We start from the raw sequence: 19,657 nt of genomic DNA, 5'->3' as shown, positions 1-19,657 counted from the left end.
TGACCTTAGAGGTATGGCACCAATACCTAATTTAACATTTACTAAACATGAATAAATAAACAGATTAAAAACAGTGAGTATCCTTTCCTGAATGAACAAGGGTCTACAATGGGCTCTATAATTAGAGAATGTGATAATTCTGAGTGCCTTTTTTTGCAAAATTCTATTTTCTATTCTATTTTGCAAAATTCTATTTACTTCATGACCACAGCTCCACAATAAAATACCATAACTTATAATACTATTGAAGAATGCAAAATAGGCCACCCGTAAATAGTGTCTAGGGATACATCTTTTGAGCTTACGGAGGAAGTAAATTACTCTAGAGAGCCTAATGCAAACATGGCTAATGTGCACACCCCAGCTTAGTTTGGGATCAAGGTATATGCCTAGTAATTTTACATGATCACTCAATTGTGGAAAGCTTAACTCATGACTACTTAAACCAAAAATAATGGATTGAGTTTTACTGTTATTTAAGAGTAAACCATTATTTTTAAACCAATCGTTACATTCAGAAAGACAGTTAAACATGTGAACATTTAGATAATCCAAACAACGATTACTACAGAAAAGAGTTGAGTCATCGGCAAAGATTACAGAATTACAAGTTAAATTAGATGGCAAGTCGTTAATCACTACTAAAAATAAGAAAGGGCCAAGGAGTTACTTAAGTTAATTAATGAGTTACAAGACAGGAATTTTTAATGATTAGGAAAATGTACTTAAGTTCATGGTAGTTTAATTTATTTATTTACAGGCAAAACTAGGGCAGTTGATGATTGCTGAATCCCATTACAATGGCATATCTAGGGATGAAATGGCAATTATTCAAACATTGTCAGTTTTCACTTACAGTGCTTAAAGGCCTTTGCTGCAAATTCAAGCCATCTGTCCATTTGTGGTTGTGTTTGCGACATTGTGCTCTACTAATAAGACCTTTAATTTGATGTGCATATCAACATTTCAGATTTTCTTCTGACTCCTTTTGGGGTCTCTCTGACAATGACCCCCCAAGGAAGTAGCAGTAACCTTTTACCAAGGATTTTAGCTCTATCTTAAACGTATTTAAAAATATTTAACTGTCCCGGGACTTTTCGGTCACCTTTTAACTTCTTGTTGTCCAAGTACAGAAGACAGCTTAAGCCAAGTGTTGCTGTATGTGCAGGAGGTACAACGAGCACTGCGAATGGTGGACACTGCACACACGCGGGAACAAGTGGCGCAAGAAACCATAGAAAACTTGCGGCAACAAATCAATCGGTTGCATTCAGAGCTGGAGGCGAAGTCGAGACACACGGATCAGGAGGGGGAGTAAGTCACCATAGCTAACTCTGGTCACCCATTAGTTTTTTGATAGAAAAAAATGACATAAACAGGAAGTAACAAAACTCTCTAAACAAACTTTAGGATAGTGTTCCATGTATAAAGATGAGCCAAAAATCTAAATTCAACAAATGGTCTACCTCTTTTACTTTACCATCTGTTTGTCTAGATGTATTTATTAGTTTTTATTTCAAAAACAGTTAAAACAAAACTCAATTCAGTACAATTATTTTTTCTTACTAAATCAAAAGAAAAATTAATATTATATTATCATATCACGTTTCAAGATGTCAGACGGTTTAAGCTTTTGAAGCTGATATAAGATTTTAACTGTTGTAAAATGCAAACTTAATCCAATATTCAATTATATATTTGTGATTTTATCAAAACAACTGTAAGTAAATTCTTCTATAGCTGCTTAAGGTTAGAAATGTAGCTAGATGTTGTGTCATCTTTCCTGGTGTATAATACTTATTTGTTATCTGGTACACATAGGTTATTTTAGTGATTATCAAGCATACAAGGCATAGTATCTTAGTGAAATATATCATTTTGTTGTACACTTATTGAATTACTAAATCATGTATAATCCTTGTGTTGTTATTGCCTATTTTAGTGATTATTCCAGAATCTTCCAGACAAGAAAGAGTACCTTAATGACATAGTACATAAGTTATTATAATGTAAATTATTTCCATTTAGCTTCAGTGCGATGGCGAAAACAAAGGAGGCTCAAGCGAAAGAACGCGAGCGCATGGTGAACGAGATCCTCAGTCTGAGGGAGAGACTGAGCGCAGCTCTGTCTTACCAAGAGGAACTTGAGCGCAAGAACTCCTCTGCTGATCTCCGCATCTCAGAACTTCAGCAGGAGCTGGAGGTGGGGTGAATCATACAAGAAAAATATTTTACACCTATATACATACTAGTCTGAGAAATAACAATATTTTTCATTGCTCAAGAAGTTAAGTTAGGTATCTAATTAGTTACTTAGAAAAAAAAATTCTAAACTTCTCTTTGTAATTCTCTAAAGATTCACCACAAGTCAAGGCCATAGCCAGCGAGAGGGTCCAAGGGATCTGGAACCCCCAAATTTTTAATTTTTTTAATTACATTATCAGGAAACAATTATTGTTATTTATATAATTCAGTATTAATCACATGTACTGCTGAAAGATTGTTCTCAACAAAGAAAACGGGTCAAGAACTTTGTAAGGAACAAAATGGGGCCTTACTCGCTGTCCACTACAGGAAAACATCAGTTGTATGGACCCACCCCCAAAATTTTTCCTGGCTATGTTCCTGCCACAGGTGACATCTTTATTAACACCAGAAGTGTGTAGTCTGAAGTTGTTGATCTTTCATCATTACTTCTTTAAAGTTCTGATAAAAATATTGTTTATTTACCTCTAAAATATTTGTAAATGTTTCTTGAATAATTAGTTTCCGTTATATAATGGTAGGGTTTTCATATAAAATTTACAATACGTTTTTTCAGTAGTGAGTTCTGGTTTTTCAATCTCACACATAGTGATTATTAATCCTTTTTTATTCAATGATACCTGAATCATTAAAACAGATTTGAACAAATACAAAGCAAATATTCTAGTGTTTACTAGAATTGTATTATCTTGTACAAGGTAAGAAAAAGATGGTAATACTATTGTTAGATTTGTTAAATTGTTGAAGTCAGGTTAAGATTTGTGGTTAAATCACGAATTAGGGATAAAGATTATGACTGAACTAAAAAGCATAAGTCATGTACAGGTATTTAGTTCCATTCATGACAGTTAGTGTTGGTTTTAATAAGTGTGTGTTTTAGTGATAGTTTCCAAGAAGTTGACAATATTATTGTGATGTCTGGCTTTTGCATGTCACTACGCATTGATAAGATTTGTACAGTCTCTACCTTAAGAAGAGATCAGATTACAAATCTTAAAGTATATAGTATATAAATATCTTAAAATCACTATTTTTTTCAATTAATGATGGACAATATCCAAAAAAGTCCTGTTACCCTTTCAAACCCCATCATCAAAAACCAATAATTTATGAATAAAGTACATTTCTCTTAATTTTAAACTCTAAAAGTTTTGAAAAATCTGCAGAAATTTTAAGCTCTCACACTCAAATTTGATTCATTGTTCCATTATAATCTATGTTTATCAGTGTTGATGGCATTAACAAAAGTTGATTTTCTTTATCCATTCCATTTTAGAACCAGATAAATGAGATGTCGAAGGAGTCTCGGTTCAAGGAACGTTTCGAGGACGAGGTTCACAGAGCAAGAAAGGAGTTGGGGGCGAAGGAGAACCAGATAGCAATACTGAACGAGCAGACGCTGGAATTACAAGTGAAAGTGATGCAGTTTCAGAACACTGTCAAGGAGATGAAGGTAAACTGCACAAACTCTGCTGTGTGGATCTTACGAGACCAGAAAGAAGTTTAGTGCAAAGGAGAACATGATAACGATACTTTTTATACTTACATCCAGATTCAGTACATCTAAGTGTAAGATACTGATGTCTGCATCATAAGTCTAGCAACAAAACATTCTAAAGCAGACCGAAAATTAAAAAAAGTGTATCTAGTATATGAGAATTTGGATGATGCTGTACAAGGAGAGTCCTGTATTTGGATGATTATTAGGCTTTGATAGTCTTAATGATTGTCTATGGTATTGTAGTATGATATTTTTTTTAATTTTTATTAAAGTGTTCTCAGTATGAATGAGTCAGATAATCTCATCTTCTATTTCCTAGAAATATTAAAATTTGCTTTATTTTTAATAACGATAAAAATATACTGTTTTTGATCAATTATAACAAAATCAAAATTAGCAAATTTAAAATACAGTGCAGACAAATTTTTTTAGTGATTTTCATGGTTTTACTTAGTAAACCTGGATTGAAAATTAAAATTTTCAAATACAAATCATGGGCTACCCTCATAAAAAAAAGAATTTTAAAAAGTCTTGATATAATCACTGCAAAGTAGTGAGCCTAGTTTTTAGCTCTAGTTCTAAGATTATTTTAGTGAATATGTCTTTTAAAAACTTGTTAATTGTTCCAAGCACGATGAAAAATAATGCTTAGCACATTCACTATTAATTTTACACAGATATACAGAGACAATCTGATCCAAAGGACCAGTATGTTACGTATGAGTTAGAGAATCTGATTCAGAGGCCAAAATGTTATGTATGAGATAGAGAGAGTGAGAGAATTCGATGTGGAGGCCAAAATGTTACGTATGAGATAGAGAGAGTGAGAGAATCTGATGTGGAGGCCAAAATGTTACGTATGAGATAGAGAGAGTGAGAGAATCCGATGTGGAGGCCAAAATGTTACGTATGAGATAGAGAGAGTGAGAGAATCCGATGTGGAGGCCAAAATGTTACGTATGAGATAGAGAGAGTGAGAGAATCCGATATGGAGGCCAAAATGTTACGTATGAGATAGAGAGAGTGAGAGAATCCGATATGGAGGCCAAAATGTTACATATGAGATAGAGAGAGTGAGAGAATCCAATTCGGAGGCCAAAATGTTATGTATGAGATAGAGGATGAGAGAATCCGACTCAGAGGCCAATTAAAAATGTTAAGTTAGAGAGAGCTCAAATACAATTAAAATTGAAACAAATTACATCCAGAGATGGAAGGACGGGTGAGACATGACATATAAAGGGTATGTATTTAATGAAGATAGATGCCTCACTCACTTCATCTAAAGGAGGGGGAGGGACTTCCAGCTCGTTCAGGGCAACAATTTAGCATTACTTTTCTAATGGTTTACATTGAATATTGAAGTACTAGCTTTTCTTTCTAAAATATTTTTAAAAATGCTTAGACTAGAGCATTTCTCTAATATGGTAAGAGAGATTCACAATCGTAAAAGATGTCCAATACTTTTGTTATGATTGTTTGCTCACACTTAAAATCAAATGCAAAAGTGCCCAAGTTAGAATTTTGGAATAAAACCTGATTTTTGTGTGTTCAATAATAAAATTTGTATTGTAAGAGTTAATTTAATTTCATTGAACTGTTACAGTCAATTTTGAAAATGACAATGTATTGGCTGTGTCCACAGGCCGTCAGTGACAAACAAGTGCAGACTATCGAGAACCTGAACCAGCGGCTGATAAAGGCTCAAGACGAGTACCAGAGAGAGGTCGGGGTGGTGGAGGACTTGAAACAGATGATCACTGTCCTCAACAACCAGATCAAGGTAACAGTGTCTTTATTTTGTCCAATCAAGGTCCATGGTTTCATTCAAAAGGGAATTGAACTCTAGTATTGAAACTTAAACGTTTCAAATTAACTGTATAATTGTTGTATTTAAAAAACACCAATGTTTCTTGCAGACCATAATTACTTAATTCAAAACATTTTAAACACCAGCAGTATCCAATCCATCACAGTGAAGTGATAAAGTTCCCTGCATGAGTAAAACATTATCATTTCTTTATTTGTAATTTCGTGGAGAGATACAATGGTGTCAATTTATTCTAAAGTAGAGTATAATATAACAATAAATTGCAAGTCAATGTTAACCATGTCTAGCAGTTAAACAGTCTAAAGTGGCATGGTGTCAGTTGTTATTGAAGAACTCTGTTAAGCTGTAGAAGGGCAGGTCTATCAGCTATTTGCCCAGCTTTCTATTCAAGTCTTGTCCTCTTAGTCTTTGAATGTTTTCCAGAAGGTGATTGTAAAGCTTGCAGCCAATAAAGAGTGGTTGTTTTTCATACAGGGTAAGTCTGTGATGAGGAGTCACGGAGAAGGTACCATGTCTGGTATTGTAGTTATGTACGTTATTGTTACATGGGGGTTATTTTTTATCAGCATACACAATTAACTCTTGTATTTACAGAATAATCACTGTCTTGATCTTGAGATCTCTAAAACAGTTGCATAATGTTTCCAATAGTTATAGATCCGCTAGAATTTGTTTGGCTCGTTTCTGCAGGATCAATACTCTTTCCGAGTTGCTGAGTGAAGTTCCATCCCAGATAATTAGTTCGTACATTATGTGTGATTCACATAGATCAAAATACGCTGTTCTTGCAGTATTGATGTCAGCAACGTGTTTAAGTCTTTTCATTGCGTAAATACCAGATGGAAGTGTTTTACATAGGTTGTATACGAGGGGTGTCCATGTTTGTATCTATAGTCATACCAAGCAGTCTAACTTTATCCTCAAGAGCCACATCTTTTAGTCCTGTTGCACTATTATTTTCCAAAAAAAAGATCTGCTTTGATTTTTTTGTTTTCAACTAGGTAATTTACAATATTGATAGGCATTATTTAGACTCTGAGAGGAGCATTCTTTTAAGTTATCGGTTGTACATCGATTCTTGTTATCAGGGTGTTATCATCTGCATACATAAAAAATGTACTCAGGTCATCAAGTGTTGCAGCAGTCATTAGTGAATAAAATAAAAAAGAACGGTCATAAAATTGAGCCCTGAGGCACTCCCTGGTTACTTTCTTCGGACTTGATTTCACAATCTGAACTATATTGTTTGATGCGCATTTTATTTCAACTACTTGGCTACGTCCAATTAAGTACGATTGAAACCTTGAGTTTGTTGTTCCTTTTATACCCAGTGCATCAAGTTTTGCGAGAACTTGGTCATGTCCAACGGAGTCAAAGGCCTTGCTGAAATTCAATAGCAGTCCAGTAACTAATTTTCCATCTTCAAGCTGATTAATTATATTCTCTACAAGCTTAATTGTTGCTGTAGACCTGGTAGACCTTCCTTTAACAAATCCATGCCACTTGTGAGTTAACAGGGTATTGTATTGTGTCTTGCAAGGGATCTGTAGTAGCACCTTTTTTTAATTTAGGGTAACTTTTGAGCATTTTAAAGTTCTTGCAAATGGTCCTTTAAATAATTTGTTGACTTTGCTTGTTAATGGAGAAACAACTCATTTGAAGGAGACTTTAATTATTAGTTTTTGAGGGAATTTCGTCAAGTTATGCTGACCATTTTGGTTTAAATGAGTATACTAAATGTTAATATACAAATTTTGTTTTTATTATGATGACCTTAAATAGCTCGAACTCATAAGATTTAAGTAGATACTGGTGGAAATTAAACTGCACCTTTTTAGAAATATTCAGTTTATTAAATCAATCCAAATTTCAATTATTAACCTTGTATTCCACCAATGAAATGTTTTGCACAATAGTTTAAAATTACTACTTCCTTAGGCAAGGCACTTCGATTTAACATGGACTCACTGTCCTCCAAATAATGTGTATAAAATATAAAATAAAATAATAATCTTGAATAAATTTGTATGAAATAAAATAAATAGGCTTCTTCTCAAAACTAATAAAATAAAAATTATAAACTTCTTTAAAATAAAATTCTTAAACAAATCTAAACAGCTCTCAACAGGAATTTTTTCACAAGTTCCTACAGGATATGGTGCAGCACCTGCAGCTCTTAATTTTAACTAGAATCCCTATAATTTCAATTAAATTTTTACGTTTGACTTTAAATAAATAACTCCTTTACAATTTAGATATATATTAGTCCACACTCAACAGAATTTGATCGTTAATTTCAAATTTCAATTCCAATTTCAAATTAATTCACTTCTTAAATTTTCAAATTTCAAATTTAGAAAAATTTAATAATTCAGTCAAAAGTACTTAGCTCTTTGGTCGTGAAGGTCTTGGAGTTCGGTATTAAAAATAATCTATACCAACGGATCCTACGCCCGACACTACTTTTAAACTCGCACTAAAGACTTTACTCTATCGCTTCTCAACTCGGAATGGTAGCAGAGCGTGGTTTCTTGGCCTGCACCGACTACGCTCCTGTTCCTGCAGCCTGTTTGAATCACTCTCAACGCAGGTTTATAACAAAAGATTGAGTCCACTGTAGACTATTGTTTAGCATTCACTGCCATCAAGTCAGTCTAGACCAGATTCCAAGCGCGTTGTGCCTGCCGCTGGATTACAATATAAATTTACTTTTTTATTCCCTATCCATTTACAATTCTAAAATAAAATTTTTATTTATTAAATTTTTATTTTTATTTAAAGTATACCATGTAATTGGTATAATGAGCCAACAATTTTTTGTAGTTCAGGGTTGGTAGGAGCAAATTCTGAGAGGTATGTATTGCATTCAGTTACATTATTGTATGATAAAGAAGCTGTTGTCATATTTTTTCTAATTCCTCATTAGCAACTCTTATAAAGTAGCTATTACGTTTTTTCTATTATTTTCAAGAGTCTTTCTTAGTACTCTTCCATCCACTCTTAGCTGAATCTGGATCTTCTTCTTCTTGCTTTTCCGCTCTTTATTATTAATTGCGCGGATTGCTTTTGATTTAATTTGTGCTTTTTCTATATATTCCTTCGACACCTGCGTCCTCAGTGATTTTAATTCAGGTCATAACTTTTCTCAGCGGCTGCACCAGGAAAAAGTAGTTTGTAGAGAAATTTCATGATGGAACAGGATGTCTTTTAGAATAGGCATGAGAAAACATAGTAATATTATGTTCCCTTATAACTACTGTTGCAACACGGTAAACAAAGTTCAGCGATGTAAGAATAGAGAGGACAACCCCCTCTAATGTTTTAAAATGTGTGTAAATTTTAATGTGTGGTAGTGAATTGTTCACCTTTTCAAACAACTACCAGTAATTTACCATAGTAAAGCAAATATTATATTATATAACTTATAATATTTAGATTTGCGATCTAAAAAGTGAGAAGTGTACAGTTCTGTGTCGGTCATTTAACAGCTTAATCCTCTTCAGAGCAAATGGAATTGAACAAAGTTTTGCATAGAGTTCAAATATGAAATCAGTCTAAAGAACGAGACTCAAATGTTAAGTTCTTATACTTTCATGGCCAATATCAAAAATATAGTCTTCCAGTTCACAATGTGTAGAAAAAGTTCTAACACAATCAAGATTTTAATAGTGTCACATGAATGTGCTAAAATTTATTTATTCCCATTTGCTCTGAAGAGGGTGTTGAAGAGGCTATTGAATGACCAAAACACAGGAACCGCATGCCTCTCTTTTCAAGACTCCTGAGAGCGAACTTTATATAATGCTCCTAGTCATACTCAAAATATCATATCAAGGAAATTATATCATAATTATCGGTTCTGAGACTAGGTTTTTGGATTACTTGGCATTTACAGTATAACCCATTGCATAACAGCCTCCTGAAACATAGCAGTTGCCAAACAGTTGTGTATGGATAGCATATGGATGGATTGGATAATTTTGTATTACAAACATTTAATCTTTTACTGTGTAGCAATTTTAGAAGCTTTTTCAGAACCCTCTACGATATTACCTATTGGATTGTGACTAATATTAACAACATTCACCATTCTTAATTTTTCTTATAATATACACAGATAATTATTTGTTTATAACCTGATTTTAAAATTCAAGGGTAGATTTTAAAATCCACCAAATAGCAAAACTTATGCTTATAGTTTTTCTGATAAAAATAACAGAGGTTGACTTCTAATATTAAACAGTTTGATTACTGTCCAAATCTTCGAGTTTCTCAAGATGTATGATTTTGAACTAACGAATAGATATTTACTATGGGATTTTAAAACTTTTTATTGATTGTCCACAGACGAATGAAGAGGAGATAGCGAAACTAGTGTCCGAAGTGGCGAAAACCTCAACAATCCAGGAGTCATTCAAGAAGAAGTTGAACAAGATGGAGGGCAAGCGGAACATCCTGGAGGAGCAAAAAGCGAAGGTTTTGATGGAGCTTCAGATGGTCCAGCGGAGTCTCAAGGAGGAGAAGCTGAGGGGGAACCAAGACCGGAGGATGCTGGAGAATGTTGCTAGGGAGAGGGACATCATCAACAAGAGTCTCATCAAAGCCAACTGTTAGTCTTGATCAGAATTTTGATTTTGATAATTTCTTCAATTAAAAAAGATGCCAAGAGACTGGTGTTTTGAAAAAAAATGTGCACATTAAAATTAGATTATCCCATTTAGTTAAAATAATACAAATTGTTACTATCTTTTACAAGTAATAAAGTCTACAGTGTGTTCCAGTACTACCAATTTGAAATCAGATATAAACATTAGAGGAATCTGAGACTGGTCATGTATAAAAGATCATATTGTTTTCCAGTGTTTTTGTTCTTTGGTTATCTTTTCCAAGAATAAAGCCCAAAATGATTAGCCTTTTATCTTTTCAAATACTCCCTACTCACTTTAAATTTACAATATTTTTCATATTATTTCTACACTTCCTTCTTCTTGATAGTAAATAAAAATCTATAATCCTGTTATGACAATCCTGGTGGAGTATCTTTATATGAAGGGCAACTCTCTATCAAATATAGTTATTTAAGTAACATACTAAATCAAATATGTAATGTTCAAACTATAGATTGCATTTCCTCTGAATTGTAATTTCATTGAGTACTACTCAGAAACTCAACCTTTGTCAGAAACAACCTGCAGCGTTTGATGGCAGTAGTGAAAATAATTATCAGATCTCTTGGTGCCACACACATCTGCAGTTCTGCCAACTGCAGGAAGAGAAATTTCACTTTCTGTTAATATCTGACAGAGTATAGGTAGCAAACTCAGAAATTTTCCCTACCACAGGTCCTTTATCAATATACTATTGATAGGTAAATTAGAGTTTATTATTAGTTTGTTCATTATTAGCTTATTTATGTGCATAGATAACTTTATTTTTTGAGTTTGATAAGAGTAATAACAAATAATCTAGTAATAAATTGTATGTTTGCAGCACTTGTGAGCGAGAAAGAGAGAGTGGCAAAGTTGACTGATCAAGCCAAGCTCTACCTAGAACATGAGATCGACAATAACAATGCAGAAATCAACCGCCAAGTCCAACACATCACATCACTGGAGAAAGAAAAAGACCGGTAAGTGTTTTTAAAATTATATAATTCATTCAATCAAGATAATATTACTAAACTACTTTTACATTGAATGAAGAATCTTGGAGCATTGGACAAATTTGGACAAACAGAGCACTGGTAAATGAATACAAATTTTCCAATATTAATATTATTATTGCAAGGCCTTTTGGAATCAATGATTCCATCATCAGGCAATGACAAAATAAGAAATATTTACATTTTTCTAAATAATATATATTAAAATAACATATGGTAAATGATTTGGAAATATGATTAGCCAGTATAAAATAATTAAACAGAATTACATTTTAATTTTCTTATAAATTGAGATGAGAGTAGAATTGAATTTTGAATAGGTTCGTTTTCATTATAGATAAGTTTTTCTTGATTTGTGTCAATGTAAAATTTTTTCTAAGCATTTAAGTGTGTTGTGTTAGTAATTTCTTTCAATAATCGTAAATTTTTATAGAGATGATGTGTCCAGAGTCAATACAGCGATTCGCAAAAGCAGATTTTTCACTTCTTCCATATTTTATATGTACAAATTGGTCTTTGAATCGTGTCTTGATGTTCCTTTTTGTTTGGTCAATGTACAATTTATTACAGTCATTGCATTTAATTTCATAAATTCCTGATTTGTTTTTGAATGAGTTTTTGTTCCTGACATTTCCTAATGTTTGTGATAATTTATTGTTTGTTTTGTAAGTTATAAGTTTGTTTGTATGCTTTTTTAAAGTTTTCTGTAATTGGTTTTCATGTTTCATTGCAAATATATTTATGAGTTATTTTGAAACTACGGCCCTGCAATACTAAAATTAATATTGGAAAATTTGTATTCATTTACCAGTGATTCATTTATTTTTACATTAGTTTTCCTTAATAACTGCTCATGATATTTCAACAACTCTGTAAACACTTTAAAAGGGATATAATCCCTTAAAAAATTCATACATTCTGGGAATTGTGGAAAGCTGAAAATTGAAAATATAATGCTGATATAATATGAAGTAAATCAAGTTGAGTTGGGAAATTGCGGAAACTTGAGGTAATCCTTTGTTTAGTAAGATCGGACCATTATTAATAAACGACCTTGGGATGTCTGCAGCCATGTAGCTGATGCAGTGATTCTGACCAAGAAACTAGAAGCAGCGATCGAGGACAATAAGCTGCAACAGATGGCTCTCAACGACTACAGAAAGAAACTGACGGAGACGGAGGCTAAGCTGTCGATGAAGGTTGCGGAATGTGAGAACGTCCGATATGAGCTCAACACTTGCTGCAAGAATCTCAATGAAGCTCAGGTCAGTCAGTGTGTTTGTGAGCTTTCCTACACACTTTGTTATTACTTAGTTTGGTGCAAAGATTTCAAACGTTTATATTTAATTTTTCACACTACAATATAAAGAAGAATAACATTTGAGCACTCCCAAGAGTGTTTATTCACTAAGTAGAGTGTTTCAATCTTTTATTTTATCCTCTTAAAAGTCAGAAACAACTTTAGTATTAAAAAAGAACATTTCAACAAGGCTGTGGATTCTGTATTCTAACGTCAACTTTGTAAAATAAAATATTTACTAAGCTAGTTCTTAGATGGTTTCAACTATTAAGTGAAATTATCAGTTTATGTACTTCATGCTCGAATATACTTGAGAGGTATATTAAATATTTTGCAATTCAGAGCAAATATTTTCCTATTAATTGTCACCCTTAACCTAATCATCTTAACTAAATACGTTATTTGGTTTGGTATGTATTTTAGAAAAATAAAAATAAAAATTTGAGCATTAATGGTGTGAGTTGAGAGATTATAGAGTTTCTTCACCTGTGCTTCTGGTACAATAGAGATTGCCTTTACTCGGAGGTCATCATATAATCGAAAATTTTAAAAATATAAACACTGACAGATACTAAAGAAAACGAAGTAAGACATGTTAGAAAAATATGTTCTGATTATTTAAACCATACCTGGATGTTTTAATTCACTTTTTTTCAAAAATGCAGAAGTGCATTAAAAGTCGTACCCAGTATGATGTTCTGTATGAAATCAGAATGATAGCAATACATTGAATTGAAAGTGCTTAATCAGTGCTTAGTTTTCAATAATGAAAACTATTACATCAACGGAATATTTAATAGCACTTGTAATATTCAGTATCTAATATGTAATAGCATATAATTTCACCAGTTTATTTCTCAGCTGATGGTGTTGTCGGTGGATAAGGATGGCTCTTTACTCGTGCTGTATATTGAAGGACAATATTGTATAAATTAGTTTTTATTTAAGGTTTTAGTCGTTTTAGAGTGTTTATTCTCTCAACTGCTGCAGACTTTACTGTAGGCAAGTCACGAGATGACTCCTGTCCCAGTACATGGTGCAGCTGTGTATTGTAGCGGTATCACCTTATTTGCAGGCACTTAAGTTAGTAATTGCGTCTGCAACATTAATGTACACGGTTATAATTAGAGCCTCAAGAGAGGTGATTAGTGCCTTGAATTTGCCGGTATACAAAGAGACTAGGGGTCATTTCGTGACTCGCTAACAGTAAATACTGTACACATTAAATACTCTTAATAACTTTTAATGTCTCAGTAGATCAAAAATCTAATGTATAAAAGGTAAGATAAGGTTAATAATTGTTATACATAATGCTTTAAAAAAAATAGGAGATAGTTTTGCGCCATCTCATCTCCAAGAAATATGATATTGTGGATGTGCTCCCTAAACTTAAATTCTTGATACGCTACTGGGCTCTAGAACATGCTTTTGTTTTGGTAAGTAATTGATTTGCTTTTGGCCTTTTAGATATTTTTACATGATCTCTTTTACAGGAGGACATAACCGAGTACAAGCACAAGGCCAAGGTGATGACTCTCCAGATAGAGCAGCTCAAAGAGGACATTGCTGGCAAAGAGGTCCAACTGATGAGAGAGCAACTGGGTAAGTAACTGACTAGCAATCCTGTGTCACAGAGACTGGCCATCAGTCTCCCCCTCCTCAATAATATAGCCAGGAAATAATTTGGGTGGGGTCCAGACAACTGATATTTTCCGTAGTGGTCAGAGAGTAAGGCCCCATTTTGTTCTTGGCCCATTTCTTTGTTGAGAATGTTCTTTCAGTAGTACATGTCAGTAATACTGAATTATTTAAATAATAATAATAATCGTTTACTGAAAAAGTAATTGATAATTTTGAAAATTTGGGGAGGGTCTGGACCCCTTGGACTTTGCTGGCTACATCCTTGCCCCTCTCTGCTATAGTATGGTCCTTGCTTCTCTCTTGCTTGCTATCTCTGTTGTTGTGAATTTTCATTTGTGTTTCTCCTGACTTCACTTGTGTTTCACTGTGTTTCTCCTGAGTTCTGCGTTATATGTTTTTCTTTTTTAATTGTTACAAACATTGAATTCAATTTGTTCATCACCATGTTGTGATTTTTAATCGTAATACTTAAAATTGACAGATGTTCATAATTGTGTCATACCTTGGGAGACCCTTTGGCCAAGCAGTCTAAGTCGTTGGACTATGGATCTAAGTTAGAGATAGAGCAGATTTAAATCCTGTCTGTGACCGTTGCGCTTATTATCAGTACCATCGATCTTGTACTGTATCAACTCTCGCCCTTATTCTGTTTCATAAGATCCTCGCACAGGCCAGTGGTCCATGAGGATGGACAGAATAAGGCTTAAAAGGGGGTCGACCTCTCCTTTTTTTTTGAAAAAAACCTTTAAATCATCTGTTGTCAATAATACCCGAGGAGGGTTTCTCTTCTGGCTGGATTGGATCTGCCAGTTGAACCTAAACTGGGCACAGCTATACGTATGTGTCAATTGAATCTGGGCAAAACAATGGATGTCCAAGCACATCAGCAAGCCTGTACTTAGACAATTTTACAGAGGCCCAGCCACAGGTCTACTTGTCGAGGATAATGTTGAAGTGGGTGGGGCTCCCTAAATTTTGAAGGCTTTAAAATCTATAAGGGATTACAGCTCCGCCTGCCCACTTTCACTTGAAGGAGAAGTTAGTATGTAGACCCACAAACTAAGTAGTGATTTGTATCAAAAAAATTTAAATTTACAACCTATATTAAGTCTTAAAGTTATTACTTATTACATTATTTAATCTGTAATAGTAAATGGTTTAAATAAAGAATCAAATTAAATTTTAGTAGAATACAGGCATTAATAAGTCATAATATATTTCTGTATTAAAATTAACTGTAATAAAAGAAGGGTTATAAATCTATATTACAGAAAAATATAATCAAGTGAATTGATGTGAATATATTCCATACTTTTTATATTATACAATGTTAACAGATTTTCTCATATTTTAATTGGGTAATTTCTATAAAATATTTTTATATATACCAAAGAACACAGTCAGGAAAAATTTGGAGGGGGTCCAGACAACTGATATTCTCCTGTAGTGGACAAAGAGTAAGGCCCCATTTTGTTCCTTAAAAAGTTCTTGACCCATTTCTTTGTTGACAACGATCTCTCAGCAGTGCATGTCAGTAATACTGAATCATTTAAATAATTATTTACTAAAAAAGTAATTGAACAAAATTTAAAATTTGGGGGATCCAGACCCTTTGAACCTCCCTTGCTGGCTACGTCTTTGAAAGAACATTTATTCTTTGTTGATTGAAGAACATTCTTCGCAATAACATAGTCAGGAAAATGTTTTTGGGGGAGGGTAAAAGATGATTGATATTTTCCCGTAGTGGACAGAAAATAAGGAAATTGCAGTCAACCGCTCATTCCTTATTTTGTTCCTTAAAAGGTTCTTGACTCGTTTGAATCTTGAGAACAATCTCTCAGCAGCACATATCAGTAATACTGAATTACTTAAATAATAATAATAATTGTTTTCTAAAAAAGTAATTGAAAATTTGGGGGGGTCCGGACCTCTTGGACCCCTTGCTTGCTACGTCCTTGATTCTAGGTTAAAGATAGGACACACTCATTATCAATGCTTGCAGCAACCTTTGATAAATAAGAAAATACTTCTCTACTTAAAGTGGATAAAAAAGCTACATAACTATATGAACAAAACTGGATTAATGAATTACGTAAGGAAAGATTTTAATCTGTAAACAAAATTATGATATTTTCTTGCGAGTGTCTGTGGAACCATCCTGGGAACTCAGTATTTGTGTGTTTGCAGCCCTGCGCAAGGCTCATGCAGAGAAAGAGGCGATGCGGGTGGAGACGATGAAGGTGGAACACGACCTAAAGGAGGCGAAACAGCAGTTGACCAAACTGGAGGCAGATCTCATTAGCCAGCTGCACATTATACGCGAGGCAGACGCTCAGCGTGAACGTGACCAGAAGGAAATAGAGCAGGTAGAGTTTGTGATTCTTTTTTTACATATAACTACAGTATATTCCACAATTATGTAATATTGCAGGTAAAGTTTGTTTATTAGAATTTTTTACTTAAATTAGAACATTTATTAAATACTCTTTCTTTATTTATTGAGAAAACAAAAAGAAAGTGCTCTGAGCTTGGTTGTATAAAAAATGATGCGGATAAGAGAATCCATATTTTTTTAATAGGTGTGTACTGGTGATTGCATAAACAAATGCACTGTTTTCCTAAAGAATTTTGGGACATAAATTTTATAGCACTTTTACAATGGGGTTACTTTTGTAAAAAAATGTTCTTAACAAAGATTTACTGAAATATTTACCCATTGAAAAAATGGCATTTCTTTGCAACGTAAAAACCTTAACACAAGCATATCTTTGGTACATTCATTGTCACATACCCTTTATGATCTGTCTATTTAGTTCCAATAAAGACAGGTGTGTGTGTTGAACTCCTTAGCTGAAGAGACGAACTGAAGTCAAAACAGAAAGTCATCACAAAAATGTCAGAGCGTTAGCTCAAAGATTAAGTTTGCATTGGAACACGATCGAATTGTGTCATGGTCATCACAGAGGAATGAATCCTTAAACACACACCTTAGGGAAAAATGTGGACAGTAAACAATAACATTACCCTCTTTGTTTAAAGTTTGTTATTGATGATGGAAGGTTTGAAAGGATAACTAGATTTCGGACATTTGCCATCGTTAAAGTTTACAAAAGGTATAACACAACGTTTTGAGGATTGAAATCTATCCTCTTCGTCAGGTGGGGGAGGTACTGATATATACAAAAATAAAGAACAGAAAGAAGAAAAGTAGGGAAAGAAAAAAGTTTAAACATACCCAAAAGCTGCTTGGAATCCAGTCTCGGCATTGTCACTACACAGAAACATTACCTTGCCAAAATACTACAATAAGCAATTCTTCGACTTTGTCTTTGAGAAAAACAAACAGTACCAGCAGTAATGTAAATTTTCCACTTCCATAGCTATTTCACCATGCTGATGAGTTCTGATAGAACGAAAACAGGATCAGTCGCAAACTGGGTATCAATATTTTCCTATATTTGCAAGACATTTTGATTTGCAAAAAGGCATTGTCACAAAGAGGTTGGTTATCCACATGGGACCCAAAATTCGATAAGAGCATGGTCAACCGTTTTGGTAACTGTTACTCTCTGATGACCAAAACGCAAATTGACTGTGTGTAAATGCAAACTTATTCTTTGAACTAACATTTGACATTTTTGCAATGACTTACTGTTTTGATTATGATTCGTCTCTTTAGCTAAGGAGTTCATCTGTAGAAGCAGCAAATGTTCGCTTCAACACAGCAACTTTAGGACAGGATGTGGATGTTAAACAATAACATTAACATTACTTTGCCAGAATACTGCATTTTACAAATCTCCGACTTTGTCTTTGAGGAATACCTCGGACTTTCTCTTTGAGACTTAATAAATCAAAATAAAATTTCTCTCTTTCAAAATATATAAAATAAATTAAAACCAATAATTTCTCTCTGGCCCTGAAGACCGCTGAGAGAGTAAAATTTCTCTCTTTCAAAATATATAACATGAATAAAAACCAATAATTTCTCTCTGGCCCTGAAAACCGCTGAGCGAGATCACCAAGATGCTGAAGAGCTGTTTGGAAGCTCTCCCTTGTTGTAGACAAGTCCTCTGACCCACCACTGGGGATAAATTTCCTACATCGATGGCTATGTTGCAGTTAACCAATGCTCGGGACATAATTAACGCCCAGCTGGTGAGACGCAATGATGAGCTGGCCATGCTGAGAGAGAAGACCAAGACGCTACAGAGCAGTTTGGACGCAGGGGAGAACCACTACTCCCAGAGACTTGAGGATATCCGGATACTCAAGCTGGAGATACAGAAGCTCAGGTAAACTGAACTGACAATGAACTGCTAATGAAAATTAAAAGAAATGAAAATCTAGTCTACCCCTAAGGTGTACTAATTAGATTGATTGTGAGTGTGCATCAGGTTAAACGTGTTATTCTAATAATCAGAAGTTATTTTTAATTGCTTGCCTGATACCCCAATTTGTAGTTTCATAATAGCAATACATCAATCACCTTCAATTTAGATTATGGACCATTAATAAATCGTGACGATGGCAAATCTGCTTTTGACATAAGGTGGTAACATGAGCCAATTATCAAAATTATACCACAGGCCATATTATAAGATATACCAACGATGGAAAAGATAGATAGCTGTTGGGGATGTAATATAATAATCCAAAGATGTTTTCAATGGATTTGAAAATTCCCACTCTCTTGTCCAAAATGAATGATGGGGGAACTAGATCATTTTTAATGGGGTGTCTCATTGAGCATTACCATTAACAAAACCAACGATACCAATAAGTGAATGCTTTTTCTTTACTGGGGCGTTTGGCCTCTTTGAATAAAAATACTGTAAACAGAGGATTTCGTAAAACACAAGAAAATGGTGTTAGCTTCATTCTTTTAAACTTTTAGTAAATAATTCTGAAAAAGAGAAAGTTTAAATGTATCCACACACTACAGAAATTCTTTGTTTAAAGTTTGTTATTGACAATGGAAGGTTTGAAAGGGTAATAGGATTCAAATGTTTATCATCGTTATATATTATAAAATGTATAAAACTACATAGTGTAACGTATATGATGGCAAATATCCAAAATCCTATTATCTTTACAGTAATGTTCTAAAAGACACTGATGTCCTTGGAAATAAACAGCAGTAAATACATTTTATAAACACTTTCTAGGGTTTCTATGGCAAAATGTGAAAATATTTTATTGAGCAGTAAATACAATTTTTGCTTTGTATAACAAATATGTGTGTCTCTGATAATCTTACAATGTAATAGTCCTACCATTGACTGACTTTTTTGCAGATTCAAAAATTAAAATTAAAAAACTTCTGAATATAATACTTTTAAATTTATTTTTTAAAGCAAACAAGTCAATGGGTTATATGTTCATTTTTAGTTTATTTATGAACTTCCTCATAGTTTACCCAAATATTAGAAAGTAAAATAAATTAATAAAAACTAT

At 33.6% G+C, this 19,657-nt stretch overlaps 1 protein-coding gene across 1 annotated transcript in view; it reads left to right on the top strand.

Annotated features, from left to right (window-relative positions):
* LOC124366324 (cilia- and flagella-associated protein 58-like) overlaps nucleotides 1-19,657 on the top strand; it is a 32,521-nt gene that overhangs the window by 7,459 nt on the left and 5,405 nt on the right. Inside the window, exons 4-13 of the mRNA XM_046822781.1 lie at nucleotides 1,169-1,314; nucleotides 2,029-2,203; nucleotides 3,542-3,718; nucleotides 5,412-5,549; nucleotides 9,945-10,206; nucleotides 11,088-11,226; nucleotides 12,329-12,524; nucleotides 14,053-14,161; nucleotides 16,388-16,566; nucleotides 18,323-18,495. Of these exons, the coding sequence (XP_046678737.1) occupies nucleotides 1,169-1,314; nucleotides 2,029-2,203; nucleotides 3,542-3,718; nucleotides 5,412-5,549; nucleotides 9,945-10,206; nucleotides 11,088-11,226; nucleotides 12,329-12,524; nucleotides 14,053-14,161; nucleotides 16,388-16,566; nucleotides 18,323-18,495 (1,694 nt within the window). The remainder of the gene's footprint in view (nucleotides 1-1,168; nucleotides 1,315-2,028; nucleotides 2,204-3,541; nucleotides 3,719-5,411; nucleotides 5,550-9,944; nucleotides 10,207-11,087; nucleotides 11,227-12,328; nucleotides 12,525-14,052; nucleotides 14,162-16,387; nucleotides 16,567-18,322; nucleotides 18,496-19,657) is intronic.

The sequence above is a fragment of the Homalodisca vitripennis genome, chromosome 7, assembly GCF_021130785.1.
Source record: "Homalodisca vitripennis isolate AUS2020 chromosome 7, UT_GWSS_2.1, whole genome shotgun sequence".
Taxonomy (NCBI): Eukaryota; Metazoa; Arthropoda; class Insecta; order Hemiptera; family Cicadellidae; genus Homalodisca; species Homalodisca vitripennis.
This window is presented reverse-complemented; position numbering and strand designations above follow the sequence as displayed.